Genomic DNA, 17,445 nt, shown 5'->3' on the forward strand with positions numbered 1-17,445 from the left:
GGGATCTTATACCATGAATTCTTGTAAGCATGGTCTTATCAGTGTGGGTAAGAGATAGCTATGCCATGCTCTTTTGAGTAGACCTGGTAGTATTAAAGAGCAAACAACCAAGAAAGTCATTGTATAGATGGTCAGATTAAGTTCCAGGAGCTATTTGTGTTCACATGGTGTGGTTTTTAATAATCTCAAAGAAAGCAGTGTGTGAATTTTAAGGTTTAAGTGCTTATTCGGAGCAGAAAGGAACGTTCAAGAATGCAGCAGCGGTTCTTTTTGTGTTCAGCATTAATGATTATATCTAAAAACAAGCCATAGCAATGCCTGAAGAGTTTGTGTGAAACTAGTGCAACAGCCTTTAGTTCTTCAGAAAAAAATGAAACATGAACCACTTGTCTCTTACTCATACCTTGTGCTTCTTGCTATGTTTTATCTCTGATTTTTTAGCTGCCATGAAGAAAATTAACTTTATCTCAGCCCAAACCAGAATGGAAAATCCAGTGTACAGTGACTTCTTGGTGTGTTATTTCATCAAATTTTAATATCTATAATTGGTCTGATTTTCACGCTCAAAAGCAAGGTGGCAGAAGAGGTGATTAAAACTCTGAAAGATATTTCTCTTTATTCCCTAAGAATTGTTAAAATGTATTTGATCCATTGTGGTACTGCAGCAGTTAATCTGTCTGCAGTGTTCAGATACCCCTTTAATTTCAAATTTGGAAAGACTAGAAAACCAGCAGAAATCCATGGTCTCATCTTGCAGTTACTGATAAGATTGTCTGTGTGTCAACTGATGCTCAGATATTGGAGTTCATTCTACATAGCCGAGTGGTGGAAGGATGGAGAGAGAACTCTTAAGCAGATCTTATGCAGCAGGGGTGTCAAACTCATTTTCACCAGGGCCGAATGTAATTTTAGGACTGTACAAATGTAGGCATTACCGTTGAAGGCAACCGTGAGGCTGATGTGGCCCCGGTGAAAATGAGTTTGACACTCCTGTTACACAGCATTTTGGGGCTAAGAAGCTGGTTTATGTGGAGAAGTTGGACCTCCACAGTAATTCAATAGCAGCCATTTTCAGCCTGCTGTTAACCAGGAGGGTGCACAAGGAGGTGTTGCAGGTCTGGGCTAAGTGTTTCTCACAGCTTTCTGTGTGTTGCCACAATTGATTACTTCAGAGATCAAGACAGAAGCTTACAAACAAGACTGAAATTTATGGTAGCAAAGAATAAACTATGTAGATATATCTGGAAATTAGCAGATGTGTTCTTTGCAAGAAACTTCATAATATTCCAAATATGTGGATTAATTAAACACAGTGATTTTGTATCCAAAATGCATGTTTCTGTCAGAAATATGTTTATGTATGATTGTGTTGTTTTGGTTTTCCAATAGGTGACTGTTTATTTAGAAATTTTTAGTAAAATTAAACCAAATTTGCATGATTTTAGGTTCAGATCATGAATCATTATTTGAAACATCAGTATGGCTGCACTGAATCACAGACTGTGTGAAGGGTAGTTTCAAAAGTAAACGACTTGGTTAACTTTAATATTTTTAGAAGCATATATGACTGAGTGTCATTTGTGTGTTTGAAATCATGTCCATTGCACATCAGATCATGTATAGTAATAAGTTATTTTCGGAGTGTAAGGTGTATGCATAGCCTGATGAAATACACATACAGGGTGTTTCAAGAAGATGGACCCAATTTGACATCACTATGTCTCTGGAACCACCAACCGCCCATGAATGAAACTTACCTCTGGAAAGGGCTGGGTATAGAGTTTCAAATGATTACTGCTTGATAACTCGTTAAACGTTTTGTAAATTTGTGTAATTGTACCATGTTGCTATCGTGAAATACACTGCTTTGAAATTGGGTCTATCTTTTTGAAACACCCTGTATAAACAAATAATTTTCTTCCTCAGCTTCAGTGTTTCATTTCAGTTATATAACTTATAAATTGTGGTATACTCACAAGAAAAACAATTACACTTTCTAAAACAGAAATACATTTTTAAAACTGTGTGGAGTATGATTTTGGCAAAAGTCTTCAAATTTAAAATTCTATTTGGAAGGTTTATATTTCACTACTGAAATCAAGTAACTCTCCTGGCAACATTCTATGTATTAAAAAGTTGGCAGCGATCTAAAAAATATGGAAATGCAGCCTGCATGATTAAATTTCCTTCACACACACAATGAAAAATAACTGCTATTCAGAGATTGTTGTAAAATTTTTTGGCAAAATAAAAGCTGCAGGTTAGTATCATGCAGTGTTTCTGTTTTTGTACTCTAAGGATAACCTGAGATTTCCTTATGTGTGAACAGTAAGCCTATTCAGAAGTTGTAAATCCACCTGTTGTAACAGTTAGAGAGTTGTTTGCTTTACTGATTTTTATTAGGAAACCTGAGGATTCTTGTACTCTAATGTCTTTGAAAAGAGGTCATTGAATTAGTGTACACTGCTTACACTGAAAATTCCAGTAAATCTGTAAGTCCCTAAACCTGTCAAGGTAGGGCTCAGACACTTTGAAAGATATAATGAACTGCAGTGAAATAACCTTACAAAAGAGAAGATACATGATCAGTCTGACCTACAGTATCTTTATAAAGTGTGCATTACTTTATCAATTGAACTGGGTAGAATCCTGACACAGGATGCACACTGTTGATGAAGGCTGGGAGGCCTCCCATACCCCTAGGGTGAAATTGGTGTGCTCAGCTTGCTCTTTGAAATGCCTGTACACCAATGCATGCAGCATGGGGAGTAAGCAGGAGGAGTTAGGGATAGCTATGTCCTTTTCAGGAAAGACAGGCCAGCCAGGTGTGGTGGTGGAGTTGCTCTTTACCTGAGAGAGCAACTACAATGTATTGAGTATTGTCCAGGCACGGACGAGGGGCGAGTTGAGAGTCTATGGGTGAAAATTAAAGGACAGGCTGGCAGGGGTGATATTGTTGTGAGTGTCTATTACAGGCCACCAGATCAGGGTGAGAAAGTTGATGAGGCCTTTTATAGACAGCTGAGAGCAGCCTCACAGTCACAGGCCTTGGCTGTTGTGGGGGATTTTAACTTCCGTGATGTTTGCTGGAAGGACTACTCAGCCAGCCAGCCACAGTCTAGGAGGTTCATCTAGTGCCTTGACGATAACTTTCTAATGCAAAGGGTGGAGGAGCTGACTAGGAGAGGTGCACTGCTGGACCTCATCCTCACTAACAAGGAGGGTCTGATTGAAGCAGTAAAGGTCGAGGGCTGCCTTGGTTGCAGTGACCATGAAATGGTGGAGTTCGGGATCTTGTGTGGCAGGAACAGAATAGCAAGCAGAATTGCAACCCTGGACCTCAGCAGGGCAAACTTTGGCCTTTTCAAGCAATTGCTATGGGAAATCCCCTGGGCAAGGCTGCTTGAAGGTAAAGTGGCCCAAGATAGTTGGTTAGTGTTCAGGGACTGCTTCTACCAATCTCAAGATCAGAGCATCCGGACATGTAGGCAGTCAAGGAAGGGAGCCAGGAGACCTGCGTGGTTAAACAGAGAACTGCTGAGTAAGCTCAAGTGGAAGAGGAGAGTTTATAGATCATGGAAGGAGGGGCTGGCTACTTGGGAAGAATGTAAGACTGTTGTCAGAGGGTGTAGGGAGGCAACTAGGAAAGCTAAGGCCTCCTTAGAACTGAACCTGGCGAGAGGGGTCAAGGACAACAGGAAGAGCTTTTTCCAATACGTGGCAGATAAAACTAACACCAGAGGTAATGTGGGCCCACTGATGAATGAGTTGGGTGCCCTGCTGACAGAAGATACAGAGAAGGCAGAGTTACTGAATGCCTTCTTTGTCTGCTCTGCCGGAGGCTGTCCTGAGGAGCCTTGTACCACTGAGGTCCTAGAGAAAGGCAGGACAATGGAGAAGTTTGCCTCAGTTGATGGCAACTGGTTTAGGGAGCAATTAGGCAGTCTGGACATCCATAAATCCATGGGTCCAGATGGGACACACCCATGGGTGCTGAGGGAGCTGGCTGAAGTCATTGCTGGACCACTCTCTGTCATCTTGGCCAAGTCTTGAGAGAGGTGCCTGAGGACTGGAGGAAAGCAAATGTCACTCCAGTCTTCAAAAAGGGCAGGAAGGAGGACCCAGGTAACTATAGACTGGTCAGCCTCACCTCCATCCCTGGGAGACTGATGGAACGACTTATCCTTGCTACCATCTCAAGGCATATCAAGGATAAGAGGGTCATTAGGGGCAGTCAACATGGCTTCACCAAGGGGAAGTCGTACTTGGCCAACCTCATTGACTTTTATGAGGACATAACGAGGTGGATGGATGATGGCAGGGCGGTGGATGTGGTCTACCTTGACTGGAGTAAGGCATTTGACACAGTCTCCCACAGCATCCTTATAGCTAAACTGAGGGAGTGTGGTCCGAATGATTGAGTAGTGAGGTGGACGGGGAACTGGCTGAAAGAAAGAAGCCAGAGCGTCATGGTCAATAGGACGGAGTCTAGTTGGAGGCCTGTATCTAGTGGGGTGCCTCAAGGGTCCGTACTGGGGCCTATATTATTCAATATATTCACCAATGATTTGGATGAGAGAATAGTGTACTATCAGCAAATTTGCTGATGACACCAAGCTGGGAAGAGTGGCAGCCAGAAGGCTGTCCTGCCATCCAGCGAGACCTGGACAGGCTGGAGAGTTGGACAGGGAAAAATTTAGTGAAATATAACAAGGGAAAGTATAGAGTAGGAGTATCTGGGTAGGAACAACCCCAGGTTCCAGTATAAGTTGGGAAATGACCTATCAGAGAGCAGTGTAGGAGAAAGAGGCCTGGGGGTCCTGGTGGACAGCAGGATGACCATGAGCCAGCACTGTGCTCTTGTGGCCAGGAAGGCCAATGGCATCCTGGGGTGTATTAGAAGGGGGGTGGTTAGTAGGTCAAGAGAGGTTCTCCTTCCTCTCTACTCTGCCCTGGTGAGAGCACATCTGGAATATTGTGTCCAGTGCTGGGCCCTCAAGAAGGACAGGGAACTGCTGGAGAGAGTTCAGCGTGGGGCAACAAAGATGATTAAGGGAGTGGAACATCTCCCTTATGAGAAAAGGCTGAGGGAGCTGGATCTCTTTAGCCTGGAGAGGAGGAGACTGAGGGATGACCTCATTAATGTTTACAAATATATAAAGGGTGAGTGTCATGAGGATTGAGCCAGGCTCTTCTCAGTGACAACCAATGATAGGACAAGGGGTAATGGGTTCAAATTGGAACACAAGAGGTTCCACTTAAATTTGAGAAGAAACTTCTTCTCAGTGAGGGTGCCAGAGCACTGGAACAGGCTGCCCAGGGAGGTTGTGGAGTCTCCTACTCTGGAGACATTCAAAACCTGCCTGGACACCTTCCTGTGTAACCTCATCTAGGTGTTCCTGCTCCGGCAGGGGGATTGGATTAGATGATCTTTTGAGGTCACTTCCAATCCCTAACATTCTGTGATTCTGTGTGATTCTGTCATTCTGTGTTTGGTTTTTTGGGTAATAAGGTGAAAAATATCTGTAACTATTCCTTCTCAATATTGTAGTTGTGTTCATTTTTAAGAAGTTAGTTGTTTCGGTTTGTGGGTTTTTTAAAGTGTTTTGTGATCGAAGATGACATTCGGGGTTACTTATTTATAATATTTCTCCCTCCAAAAAGAATACGCTGCCTCTTAAGCATGCTACTTTTAGTGTTTGTTATGTTAGAAGCTGGAGATTTGTAAAATAATTAAAGCATATGTTGTTTCTTTTTAAAATTGTGCTTAGCTTTGTCTGAATCAGCAGCTTCTCCTTGTGTTTGAATTAGATTGAAGAATTGCTAGGGTCTAATAGATAATTAATGTATATTTTTTCAACTTTTTTCAGATGAAAAAGCAATTTGGTGATAATGAAGCAATTACTCAGGAAATTGTTGGTTCTGCTCATGTGGAGAATTATGCTTTGAAAATGTTTTTGTATGCAGACAATGAAGACAGAGCTGGGCAATTTCATAAGTAGGTGAAAAACTTTGGGTTTGTTATCTGAATTAAAGTACTGGTCAGGAAATTTGAATATCCAAACTCTCTTTAATTTGTCTGGAAAGAAGAATTGGGCTTTAATACATTCATTTCTCTTTTATAAAACTTGAGTTGTTACTACTTGTCTCCAGCTTCATACATTAACTGGTATCTTCCTCCTTGTGTTGTCTAAGAGGTTGCTCACCCACTGGGAAGCCTTGTAAAACCCCAGGCTAATATTGAGCTTGACATAAAGCATATTATAGTTTCTGCTGTCCAGTGATATTAAAATAGTTGTTATGATACGTTTTGTAGTTTGATTTACAGCAATTACTACAGCATGTTGGTGGCTTTGCTAGACTTTTTATAAGATAATGTAGGATGTCCTATGTCCTATATTGAACATTCCAAAGAAGAAACTAAATGCAGAACATTTGACCAGATTTAAAAAATACTGAGAACTTTCTGCATAGTTGTCAGGAGACTAGCCAATATATTGCTAAATTTAAACATTGAGAAGTAAGGTCTGTAACACCAGATTGAAAGAAAAAAAAATAGTGATGATTGGCTTGAAATAATCCAGTATGTTCTAAAACACCAACTTCTAAAATCCTGAGAGACTGACATTACTAAGTTAGTGAAATGTTTTCTTTTTTACAGAAACATGATCAAGTCCTTTTATACTGCAAGTCTTCTGATAGATGTTCTAACAGTATTTGGGGAGCTCTCTGAAGAGGTAAGTGTGGGGGATACCAGTGTATTATCTGATTGCTTTTCCTAGCACAGGTGGAAGTTGTTGTTCAAGTTCTGTAAAGTTTTTATGATTTGTTGAATATGAACTTCAAAGAACATAGGTTCTAATTGTGTAGCCAAATACACGTTAATAAGTCAAAATGAATTAAGTATTTCAAATAAATTACATGTGAAATGTTAGATAACTTTTTTGTTAGAAGGTGCTTCATGACTTTATTATCAGAAATTCAAAGTCAGATTATTACTGTGGGACACATAGCATTGCATTGAGCAAGTAGGAATGATTATCGGGAAAAACTATGGAAGGTTCCTGGCTTTTTCCACCTTCACCTTTTTCACCCTGCAAGCAAGAACTTTGGTGCTAGTAATCGAGATGGACTTGTGTACAGTTTTAGTTAGAATAAAAATTTTTGGGTTTGCAATGAACCCCACTTTTAAAAGTCAATGTGCTAAGTTGGAAGATTATGAATTTACCTCATAAAAATGGCTTACTATCTAGCCCTTAGAACATAAATGTTTTAATTAAAAAAAATAATCTACTAAAGTAACTAAAGAAGTGCTTTTCTTGGCAGGTAATTTTTTAATCAAATAAGTATTCTAGAATTGGCTGAACAAGATCATGATTACTTTTATTAAGGCACACCACAATAATCTCTTGGTCTGTTTTAAAACAACCTTTTCTGTTAGGTGAGTGATGAGCTGCTGTCTCTTATTCATGTTTCACAGAAGAATTAATCTCAGATACAGAGGAGCAAGTATTCTTAATATAAGTGTCCTTTGTTCTGAAAATTAGAAGTGAGGATTCCTCGCTAAATTAACTGAAGAGTTCATTTTAAAAATGTAATGGTATAGTTGATAACCTCTGGCAAAGAAAAAAAAAATAGAGAAAGCTACTACAGACTCATGAAGATAAGTCTGAAAGATTGGTAAAGGAAGATTGAAATACCTGGAAAAATAAATATGATACAGCAATGATGCTAAACAGTCTGAGACAAAATCAGGAAGTGCTGATCAAGTGAGTGCTGAATATGTCTCAGGACACCTAAATCCACACAGATAATCTACAAAGTTGGTTGTTTTTTTTTTTTTCCTTTCACAGTGTTACAGGCTTCCACGCTTACGCTGCTAAGCTGGCGGTATCTGTTATGCTGTTGCTCTCTGCCGTATTCTATATACAGTGCAATAGATTTTGTGAAGTATAATTTGGAATTTCAGTTTATTAATTCTCAGAAATATTTGATGTAATTTCAGTCAGGACTTTTAAAGAGAGATCATTCCATCTACCTCGGTTTCCAAGCCACATTACCTGTGATTATTACAGTGGAAACTGGGATTCACCAATCCCTTACAAGTGATGATGTTGATGTGAAACACGCTGCCAACCTCCATTGTTCACTTAGCCAAATTATTCCACTCATCCTTCCACATTTCTCATCTCTGTTTATATTCAGCCTTGTTCCTTGAAATATATTATCTCATAACTGTCAGATCTGGTTATTTCTTTTATAACTTTTGATGAAATAGTTGATTTGCATAATCAGTTTAAGATTTCTCTTAAGATTTGAGAGCTCTTCCTGGATTAAAAAAACACTGATGTAACAGTCTTAAGAGATATAAAGTGACCCATCTTCATTTCATGTTTTGACATATTAAAGTTGTACCTAAGAACAGTAAAGTATATTTTTAAAAATGAAATGGAAAATCTCAAAATAATTGAGATTAACTTTTATTTCAATCACTCATGTTTTGTGAAAAGAAGAATCTGTGAAAACCCAAGTAAAATCATTTTTCTTAATTCTTTTTTCCCTGAAACTGAAAATAGTGAAAAATCATGGAGGTTTTGTTGGTTGGTTGGTTTTTTGGTTGGCTGGTTGTGAGTCTTTTTTAATAATATTGAAGTTACTGCCACAGTTTTTCAATTTCAAACTGTTACCATGGAAATTGAACCAGAAAGGCAAGCAGCAGAGTCACTTCTCACTGCCATTGCTTGATATTGACACAATTTCAGAAGATGAGAGTTGGCAAAGTTATATTGACTGTCAATGTAGTAAGAAATTTTTTGAGAAGTATTAATATTTTTTCTAATAAATGAACTATTAAACTTGTCATTGACAGTTTATATAAAGTAGTTATTATCATAACCCCTCACCCTGTAGGTAGTTTATGTATTGCTAAAGTCCTTCATCTGATTTTTAGCTAAGTTTTGAAGACATTAAATCAAAATATTGTATGTCCTAGAATATCAGGCACACACTACATTAATCTGCAACTACAGCAGCATTTCTGTATTCATGCTCTTAAGTATACTTTTAAAATTTAAAATAATGTAATTCGAAAAGCTTTTATATTGATCAGTAGGAGTAGCATTTTAGGTTTCAGATATTTATCTCTAAAGTAAATAATCATCTAAGTTAGTAGAGATAGGAAGTTTTCGTTATTATTTCACATTAGCAATTAATACATAGAGTACTCTGTCTTTCATACTAGTTGGTCCTGGTATAATTTTTTTCCTTTTCCTGGCATGCTGCACTAATTGCAGATCTCTACCTTTTCCTTTCATGCTGAGATCCTGTTAGAGCTGTTCTTTCTGTATTTTTTTTTTAATTCACTGATTAATTTAACGTGTGTTGGTTATCTTTAAAAGGATATCGAATGATAGCAGAGAAAGCAGTTTAGTTTTATAATCTCTTCACAGGCAGTAAACCTGCTTATATTTCTGTTTTGAATGCATTAATTCACAGAAGTGAGTGGTTAAAATGTCTGGCTTTTTCCTTTCCCCAGAACGTCCAGCACAGGAAGTACGCCAGGTGGAAGGCAGCGTACATTCACAACTGCCTGAAGAACGGAGAGACTCCTCAGCCTGGGCCTATTGGAATGGAAGGGGAGAGCTTCGGTACGTGTTTCCGTTTTCTTTTTAGAAGACCAAAATGGTGGTAGGCAGAGTTCTCCAGGGAGCACCCTACAGGAGGCGTTGATTCCCCGTTTAATATTCCATACATGATGAGCCACCTTCTGCTTTTGCTTTTCTGCTTCTCCTACTGTGACTTTTATTGCACCTTACTTTTTGATTGACTTATTAAATATTTTTTTCTTCCTTCTATAGTGGAGATTATAATTTTCAGTACAGCTACTATCTGAGAAGACATTGTCACCTTTGGGCCAGAACCGTGCATTTCTTAAACGCTACCAACAGTCCTTCTTTTAAATCTGTTCTGTAAAGTTATGAGTTTAGGGAATCTCCGTCCTTGGAAATGTTCAAAACCTGATAAGACACAGTCCTGGGCCACTGATGCTAGCTGACCATGCTGGAATGGGGTGCTGGACTAGATAATCTCAAGAGGTCACTTCCAAGCTCAGCCATTCTGTGCCTAGAGCAGCATGATCTGTGTTAGTGCTGCCATGAGTGAGGAATTGGACCAGGTAACCTGCAAGGAATCCTTCAGCCTTTTTACAATTCTTATATCATTCCGTTTTATACGGAAAAGAGAATCGATGGTTGGAAAGAGGAGAGGGCCAGATAAGAGTGCTTCTGAGGTTCAAATTTAGCCAAAAAAGTGTGAAAAGTGGCTCTCTACAGTGTAAGCTGTTATCATTTATATCTGCTGGGCACCATTACAGATAAAAAATAGAATACAACATCACCATCTCTCCAGCTTGTGTAGAAACAGTAACTGTTCCTCAGCAGCAACAAATAGGGTCTTTCTTCATTTTATTAATGTGGAGGCAAAAGTAACTGATTTGCTGAAGGCTGCAGAAGAAACTGTTGTAGAACGGAAAGTAGAATTCAGACTTTACTCAAATCCTTACTGTTCATTGCAGGTCATTACAAGTGGTAGTATAAACAGGTGAAGACTGTTGCTTACATTACCAAGTTATGTCTATCTACATGCAACTTTAAAGGGACACAAATGCTGAGTGAGCCAAAATTTTGACATCCTTATTCATAGTGAGCCTGCAGTATCTGTAATTGGTTAATAATTTTTTATATGTTGAATTGTGTTTCATTTAATAAGAGAATTTCTCACACCCTTTTTTTATCTGAGCAATGAAATGAAGAATACTACTTGACATTTATTTTTGGAAATGAACTTGGTAGTGTAGGTGTCCATAATGCTTTACACAACCAAGGCAAAAATTTTATGCAAATCAATTTTTATTAGAAGAATCAGTAGAAAAATGTCAATTCTTGCTTTGTGCATCAAGAGAAGAAAAGCAGCATTGTTTGAATGGATGACTGGACCTTCCCCATTCCTTTCTGCTTGCTCATTTTCTTCCTCCCCTTAAAAGTGGAAAAAGTCTGTTTAAACAGAGTGAAACTAGATCTCTGTAGCTTGACAAATTACCTTTTTTTTCCAAAGTGTTATTTCCTTTGTGATTCTTGAAAACCATACTGTAACTCTTAGAGATGTTTTTATAGTAACGTAGGCATGCTTTATGCAGTTCTGCTGTTGGATTTATGGATGGTTTTGCCAGGATGCACCATCAAAACCTTAAAATAACACCCTTGATTTATTAATGCAGTTGGAATGAGTCTTAGAGTACACATAAAGGTCACTTAGCAGTAGCCCTAGGTCATCCAAGAAGATTTGATACTAATGGAAAAAAAATGAAAAATGTAATTTCAAATATGGAAAAGTTCCTAAATGGTCACAGTATAGCCATAGTAAAATACATCAAATGTCACCACTTTCACTGCAATACATAATATGTATTCTACATTTATATTGCAGAATTCCAGGAAACCTGTATAATCCCAACTAGTAGAAAGAGCAATGTGTCAAGAGTTGATGGATTTTTGAGTCCATTTCTCAATCTTAGTAGTTGGGAGGAGAACACAAAAACAGTGTTTCAATAGAACCTTCCGTTGTGCATCTTTTAGCAACAACTCCAGCGTGAGAAAACCAGTGCAACAGAATGAGGAGAATGTTTTTTAAATTCAAATTAATAGAAGATGCCAAAAGTATTGCCTTTTTAATTCTGTGGACTCCATAAAATAGGAATCCATAGAACTGGAGGAGTCTGAACTCCTTAAGAATAAAAAAAATTGCTAGTTTTAAACTTAGTGCTCTGGGCTGCTGAAGTTAAGTCATGATCAGTGCTTCCTTGTAGTAGACAAGGGAATGCCATTACATGAAAGTATCTTTGGACTGTTGGTTATGGGACCAGGGGCATCAACCATATTCCACGAAGTCTTGCCTTCAATAAATAAATAACAGTTAAAAAAAAAACCTGAAACAAACAGTCTGGGTATACTGTAGCTCTAAGGAAAATCCAAAAAGCATATGGATTCATTATGCTGGGAACCAAGCACAAAGGCTGATGCAGTTCCAAGACAAGAAATGCAGCTGGATCTGTAACTGAATGTGAAACAATTGTTTCACTGTTTCAGAGCCTCATTTCAGCATCCTTAAGCAAATTGCAAGGCACTTTAAATTCCAGGTTAATACTGCTTTATGATAAATTAATCCTCTATTTTTCCTAGTGTTCATTCCTGTTCCCTAGAAAAGATTTGTTTTTCAATAATGTCATGGATGTTCTAACTACAGAACTTAAAAGCAGTTTGTTAAATTAAACGTTCTTTTCCAGCAGCCTGAAATCCTTCTGTTCAGCACTGCTGTTAAAACTCTGCACAAATACTGCAAGCATGTATCTCAAAATGGTTCTCATACTTTAATCAAGAATATTTTAAATATTTACTTTGTGGAAATAATACTTACAGTGCTTTGATGACATTTGAGCACTTTAAACACCTAAGAAGAGTTAATTTAAACAAAGCTACTTTTATGTTTAATACAGTGTAACTTTACCAATTGCATAATGAGCAAATCAAACAGTTCAGTTTGATCTCTTGATACATATGCCTGATTTAAAAGTATATTACCCTTTTGTGATTTTTGCCTGTTACTGACACTGTTATTAAGAGTGGTCGTTTTTTTCCGTTTGCTTTTTTTGTTTATCATATTGCCGGACTTTAACTATTTGATTTTGTACCTTCCATGGCCAGTGTTGCCTAGAGCGCTGCGTTTTTACTGAAGTGACTAGAGGCCAAGCTTACCCAGTGGGGAAGCTTGAAGCTGAAACTGGGAGTGTCTTGGAGAGAAGATTGGGAGGTAGTGCAAGACAGACACAAGTATGGGGGCAAAGGGTTGCAGATATGGGATGTGAAGTCCTTGTGCAGGGAAAGATAAATCAGAATGGGACTGAAGAGACAGATAAGGGCAACTAGAAGCCACAGGGGGGCAAAATAATGGAATAAATGCATTAACAGTTTAAGTCTGGACAAGAACTTACAAGTAATTTATCTAAATTGAGATACTAAGTACAATGAAAGCATGTTTTCTCCCACTGACTTGTTTTCAAAAGTGGCTTAGTAATTTTTACAACAGCTTTTCCAAAGTACTGGTTTCAAGCAGGCACCCAACATGAAAAATCCAATTTTATGGCTACAATTTGATCAAGGTATAGATAATTTATAACAGTGTTACAAATAAATTTGGGCAGCCTTACGTTCAGAGAGCATGATTAGTGTTGTGTTAAATGTTTCATTAATCTTATGTAAAATTTTATTTTCCGAAATAGTCTTCAGAATTTTTTTTTTGCTTAACACTAAAACCACTGAAAACTACAGCATTCAACCAATTACTTGTTCCTATCATTGTTATTATTTAAAAGGTAGCATATCTAGTGTTTACTTTTGAATCTCATGTTTTGTTTTGATAGTTTTAACACATTTAATTTTACTTCCAAACATTTTAGCCACATGATATTGCAGTATGATGAGTTACTAGCAAAATATACATCCTTTGTCTTCCAGAAGTCTGCCATATGTTTGCGTATTTCAGAAATAGCTTCATAAAACCACAGCCTGAATTACTGGTTGCAGCAAGTGAAAGTAATGTTCACAAGAGAGACATGCAAAAATTTTAGCATGTTCTGTGTTTTCATATTAAATTCTGCTAGCAGTGCTTGACACTCCTAACAGAACTCTGCTTCTAGGTTTCTTTGCTTTTTAATACTTTTAGATAAAGATTCTTGATATTAAGACTGTGGATTTGAAGGATTTGTGAATTTGTGTAGTAATACTCAAATGTTCTGAATGAAAGTAAACTACTATCACTTTTCAATATAAACTAAAATATATTATTTACCTGTGTATTCATTAATGTCCAGTAAAAAAATGTCCTAACAACAACACTGTTGATTTTGGTCTGCATTATAGCCTTATATTGTATTAAATATTATTGTGAATTAGAAGGGGTTTAGTAATTTTTAGTAAAGATAATAACCTGAACTTTTTCTGAGAGGAAAAGGACCTTACATGGGAAAAAATTCTGATATTTGTAATAGTAGACTATTTAATTATTAAGCAGGAGAGGTGTTTGCATAACACATAATCTTGTGTAGTTGAAGACCAATGTGGATTTCATAAAGAAAAAGCATCTCTTTTGCCAGCTCCAGACACACAGAAGTTTTGTGGTCCCGTATTTGTTTTCCTCCCATTCAAGAACTAAATTTTAACAAAGCCATTACCAAAACTGTGCTCATTCCATGTGACATTATTGATACAGATGAACACACACATAGTAAAAGAAAATTGAACTGAATTCAAATTAAGGAGCAGAAATCAACCATATTCTAAATTAACTGGGTCTTTAGCATAATAAAATTGGACCATTACTTTTGCAGCCTTCAAAGCAACATTGAATAAACCAGACCAGAATGTTAAGAACATGACTAGGTTGAAAAATAGTATCTATGCTCTTTGTACATGCTGTGGAATATATTAAACCTCATTCTTATAGTGCATTACATTCTCTGTTCTAGATACAGTTATGACTCTGCTAAGCGGCATTTCATTTTCTTGTTTGGTATTACTTTCCCAAAGTTCCCCTTTTTTGTTATTTATTTGTGGTTAGTTTAACTGATACGGGATAGAAAGATTGGCACTGTCTTTATTTTTATGAAGAGTTTGTAAGGCAAATACAATTTTCCATATTCTGGTTTGTGGATATATTAAAATATAGATTACTTCGTATTTGTAGTATCTTGTTCAACTACTGTGAATGCAGTACATGGAAGTATGAGGGACTGTAGTAATGAGACATATTGCTTATATTCACACCAGTAATGAGATGATCTTTCAATTTAAACAGAAGAGATCTTTGAAAGTGAGTTTCTAGATCTCTATCCTATTGTATGTTGCTTTTTACTTTGTCAAATCAACTGTTTGCAGTTTGGGTGGATGTTTTATGTCATGCTGTGGTGGCAATTCAAGTTTGAAAAGAGGTTTTAAAAGAAAAATTTGAAAGAAGGTTTTAAAATAAAGATTAATTTTTTAAAGTGTTTGTACAGAAGAGTTACAGTAATTCCTATTTTGTGTTATCTTAGCAGATGTTGAAAGGGAAGAAGCAGGGTCATCTTCTGTCCATAGTGGAACAACTCAACCAGCATCATCATCTACATATGAAGCTAACAACATACCGTCTAGTAATTACACTGGCATACATATACCACCAGGTGCCCATGCACCAGCCAACACTCCAGCTGAAGTACCTCATAACACAGGTAGGGCTCAATCACACACAAGAAATCCATGCCCTTATTGAGAGGTGAATTCTAGCCCTCTTTCTATTACATATAAACTGAATAACATAGGTATTCTATGGCAGAAGCAATTTCATAAATTAACGTCATAAAAATGCCATCAGAAATATTTTTAATTTTTTTTTTTTTAAATACATAATTCATATTTTGGAGCACTTTGCCAGAGAGATGTGTATGGATGGAAAGAGTGAATTTTCCTGCAGACAGAATGTGTTTTTTCTTCTCTGGATTTGTGTGTTGCAATATCTATACTGTAAAGCACCATTTATTTGAATCTTTCCCTTGATAGAGGAAATTAGATGACTTCATTTCATATTTAGCTTTCCCTGTGCAGATCGACCGCTGTTCTTTATCTGGGAACATATCCAACATAGTGTTGAAACTGTTAACAAGAACACTATAACAGTCATGCCTGATGTGCCATTCATACCCTTCTTCCATGTGGTGTATGCTCATTTACCCACACAAATACTTTAGTGTGATTGACCTCAAACAATATTGTTAATGGAAATTTTGTCCCTACGGCTAAACATATTGGCTCCTACATGCTTTTTATTCTGTGTCATTTTTGGACTAAAAACCCAGTTCTTAAAAATTCAATGTTCTTCCCAGTTGCCTTACAAAAAAAAAAGGCTGTATTAAATGATTTGTGAACACAACTTTTTCACCTCATGTTACCTTTTAATTAATTATGTTTAATAAGACTGAAAAATTAAAGCTCTTGATTTAAATCCTGATGATCCTTTGATCGTTCAGCTACATTTTAATATCACAGAACATATGAGATGTTTTTGTCACATAGCCCCTCCTTTTACTTTCTCATTTTAAAAATGCTTCACCTCATGAAAACTTCAGGATGCTCTTTTTTCAGCTTTATCAAAGGGAAATCCTTCAGATAGGTGGGGTTTTTTGGGTTTGGGAGGGGGACACTGTTGTTTTTTTACATTCAGCCTAGATAAACATTTAGCTCTTTGTTTTTACTGAATCTGAAAATTATGGAATATGTACCTTGTTAGAATACATTTTTTTCTTTGCATTACATAGTTTTAACCACAGCCATCATTCCATGAAATAACAGATAATTTAGAAAAGTGATTATACCGTCTTCCAACATAGCAGATGTTGTAGAAATAACTTTGTAAGTCTGGTATGTTCTGGACATACTGCAAAAAATGTAGTTTTGGAATAATGCAAATGAGTGTCTAAAATGTGAACACAAATTCAAGAATGCTTCACAGTGTAAAGTGCTGTTTCTTCTTCTAGCATCACCATTTCCCTTTTAAATCCAGTTAGTTTTTTTGTTCTCACCAATTGCTTTCAAAGGAATTAGGAAGGAGATGGTTTGCAAGTTTGAGATGGCAGGCGTAGGGTTTTAAAAATACAGTAATGGAGACTCACACTGATATTAAAGGGTATAATTTAAACTTCAGATATAAAAGTTTATTCCTAGTCTTCTTTAGCAGGTTTTCCTCAATGTCTAGGGTAATCAGTGTCTTTTGGACTAGGTGTTTGCTTTGTTGTTTTTTTCTTTTTTTGATGCTTGAAATTAAATATCTGTGAAATACTGTACTGATAAAATGAATGACAGCCTGTATATTCTTCTGTATTATTTTATAAAACATTCATAGCCTGAAGTGAGGGTTTTAAAATGTTATAAACTTTCAGAATTGGAAAGCTATCAGCTGCTTAATTTAAAAATAATTTAGTTATTGGGTTTACCTATTATGCTTTCTTGTTTTGTCTGCTTACTTTTTAAGTCTATAAGTGAAAATAATCCAAGTCCAATTTTTTTGCATTGATTTTCAGGAGTGACAAGTAACACCATTCAACCTGCTGCTCAGAATGTTCCTCTAGTCGATCCTTCCCTTTACAGTGCTCAGTCTGCAGGTAAGGTGGTGGCATTTGTGTTGTCTGTACATGGGCATGTTGTGTCCTGTGTGTCTCTCCTGCACTGAAGAAGGAAGTTTGAGAAACAACGTCATCGTTATCTGAATGCTACTAATTCAGAAACCTTGAAAAGAATGGATGTGGTCTAAACATTATGTTGCTAAGAGTTTGATAGTTTCTGTGAGCTTTGCTATAGTGTA

At 37.0% G+C, this 17,445-nt stretch overlaps 1 protein-coding gene across 6 annotated transcripts in view; it reads left to right on the top strand.

The window, feature by feature from the left end:
• Positions 1-17,445, top strand: part of VTA1 (vesicle trafficking 1) — a 52,016-nt gene that overhangs the window by 12,679 nt on the left and 21,892 nt on the right. For 4 of the 6 annotated variants that reach the window (XM_080343084.1, XM_080343085.1, XM_080343082.1 and 1 more), the window contains 5 exons: positions 5,871-5,998; positions 6,662-6,737; positions 9,536-9,647; positions 15,143-15,319; positions 17,165-17,245. In XM_080343084.1, the coding sequence (XP_080199210.1) occupies positions 5,871-5,998; positions 6,662-6,737; positions 9,536-9,647; positions 15,143-15,319; positions 17,165-17,245 (574 nt within the window). The remainder of the gene's footprint in view (positions 1-5,870; positions 5,999-6,661; positions 6,738-9,535; positions 9,648-15,142; positions 15,320-17,164; positions 17,246-17,445) is intronic. The other 2 variants (XM_080343083.1, XM_080343087.1) reach the window with 2 other exon arrangements.

The sequence above is a fragment of the Nesoenas mayeri genome (genome assembly GCF_963082525.1).
Source record: "Nesoenas mayeri genome assembly, chromosome: 3".
Taxonomy (NCBI): Eukaryota; Metazoa; Chordata; class Aves; order Columbiformes; family Columbidae; genus Nesoenas; species Nesoenas mayeri.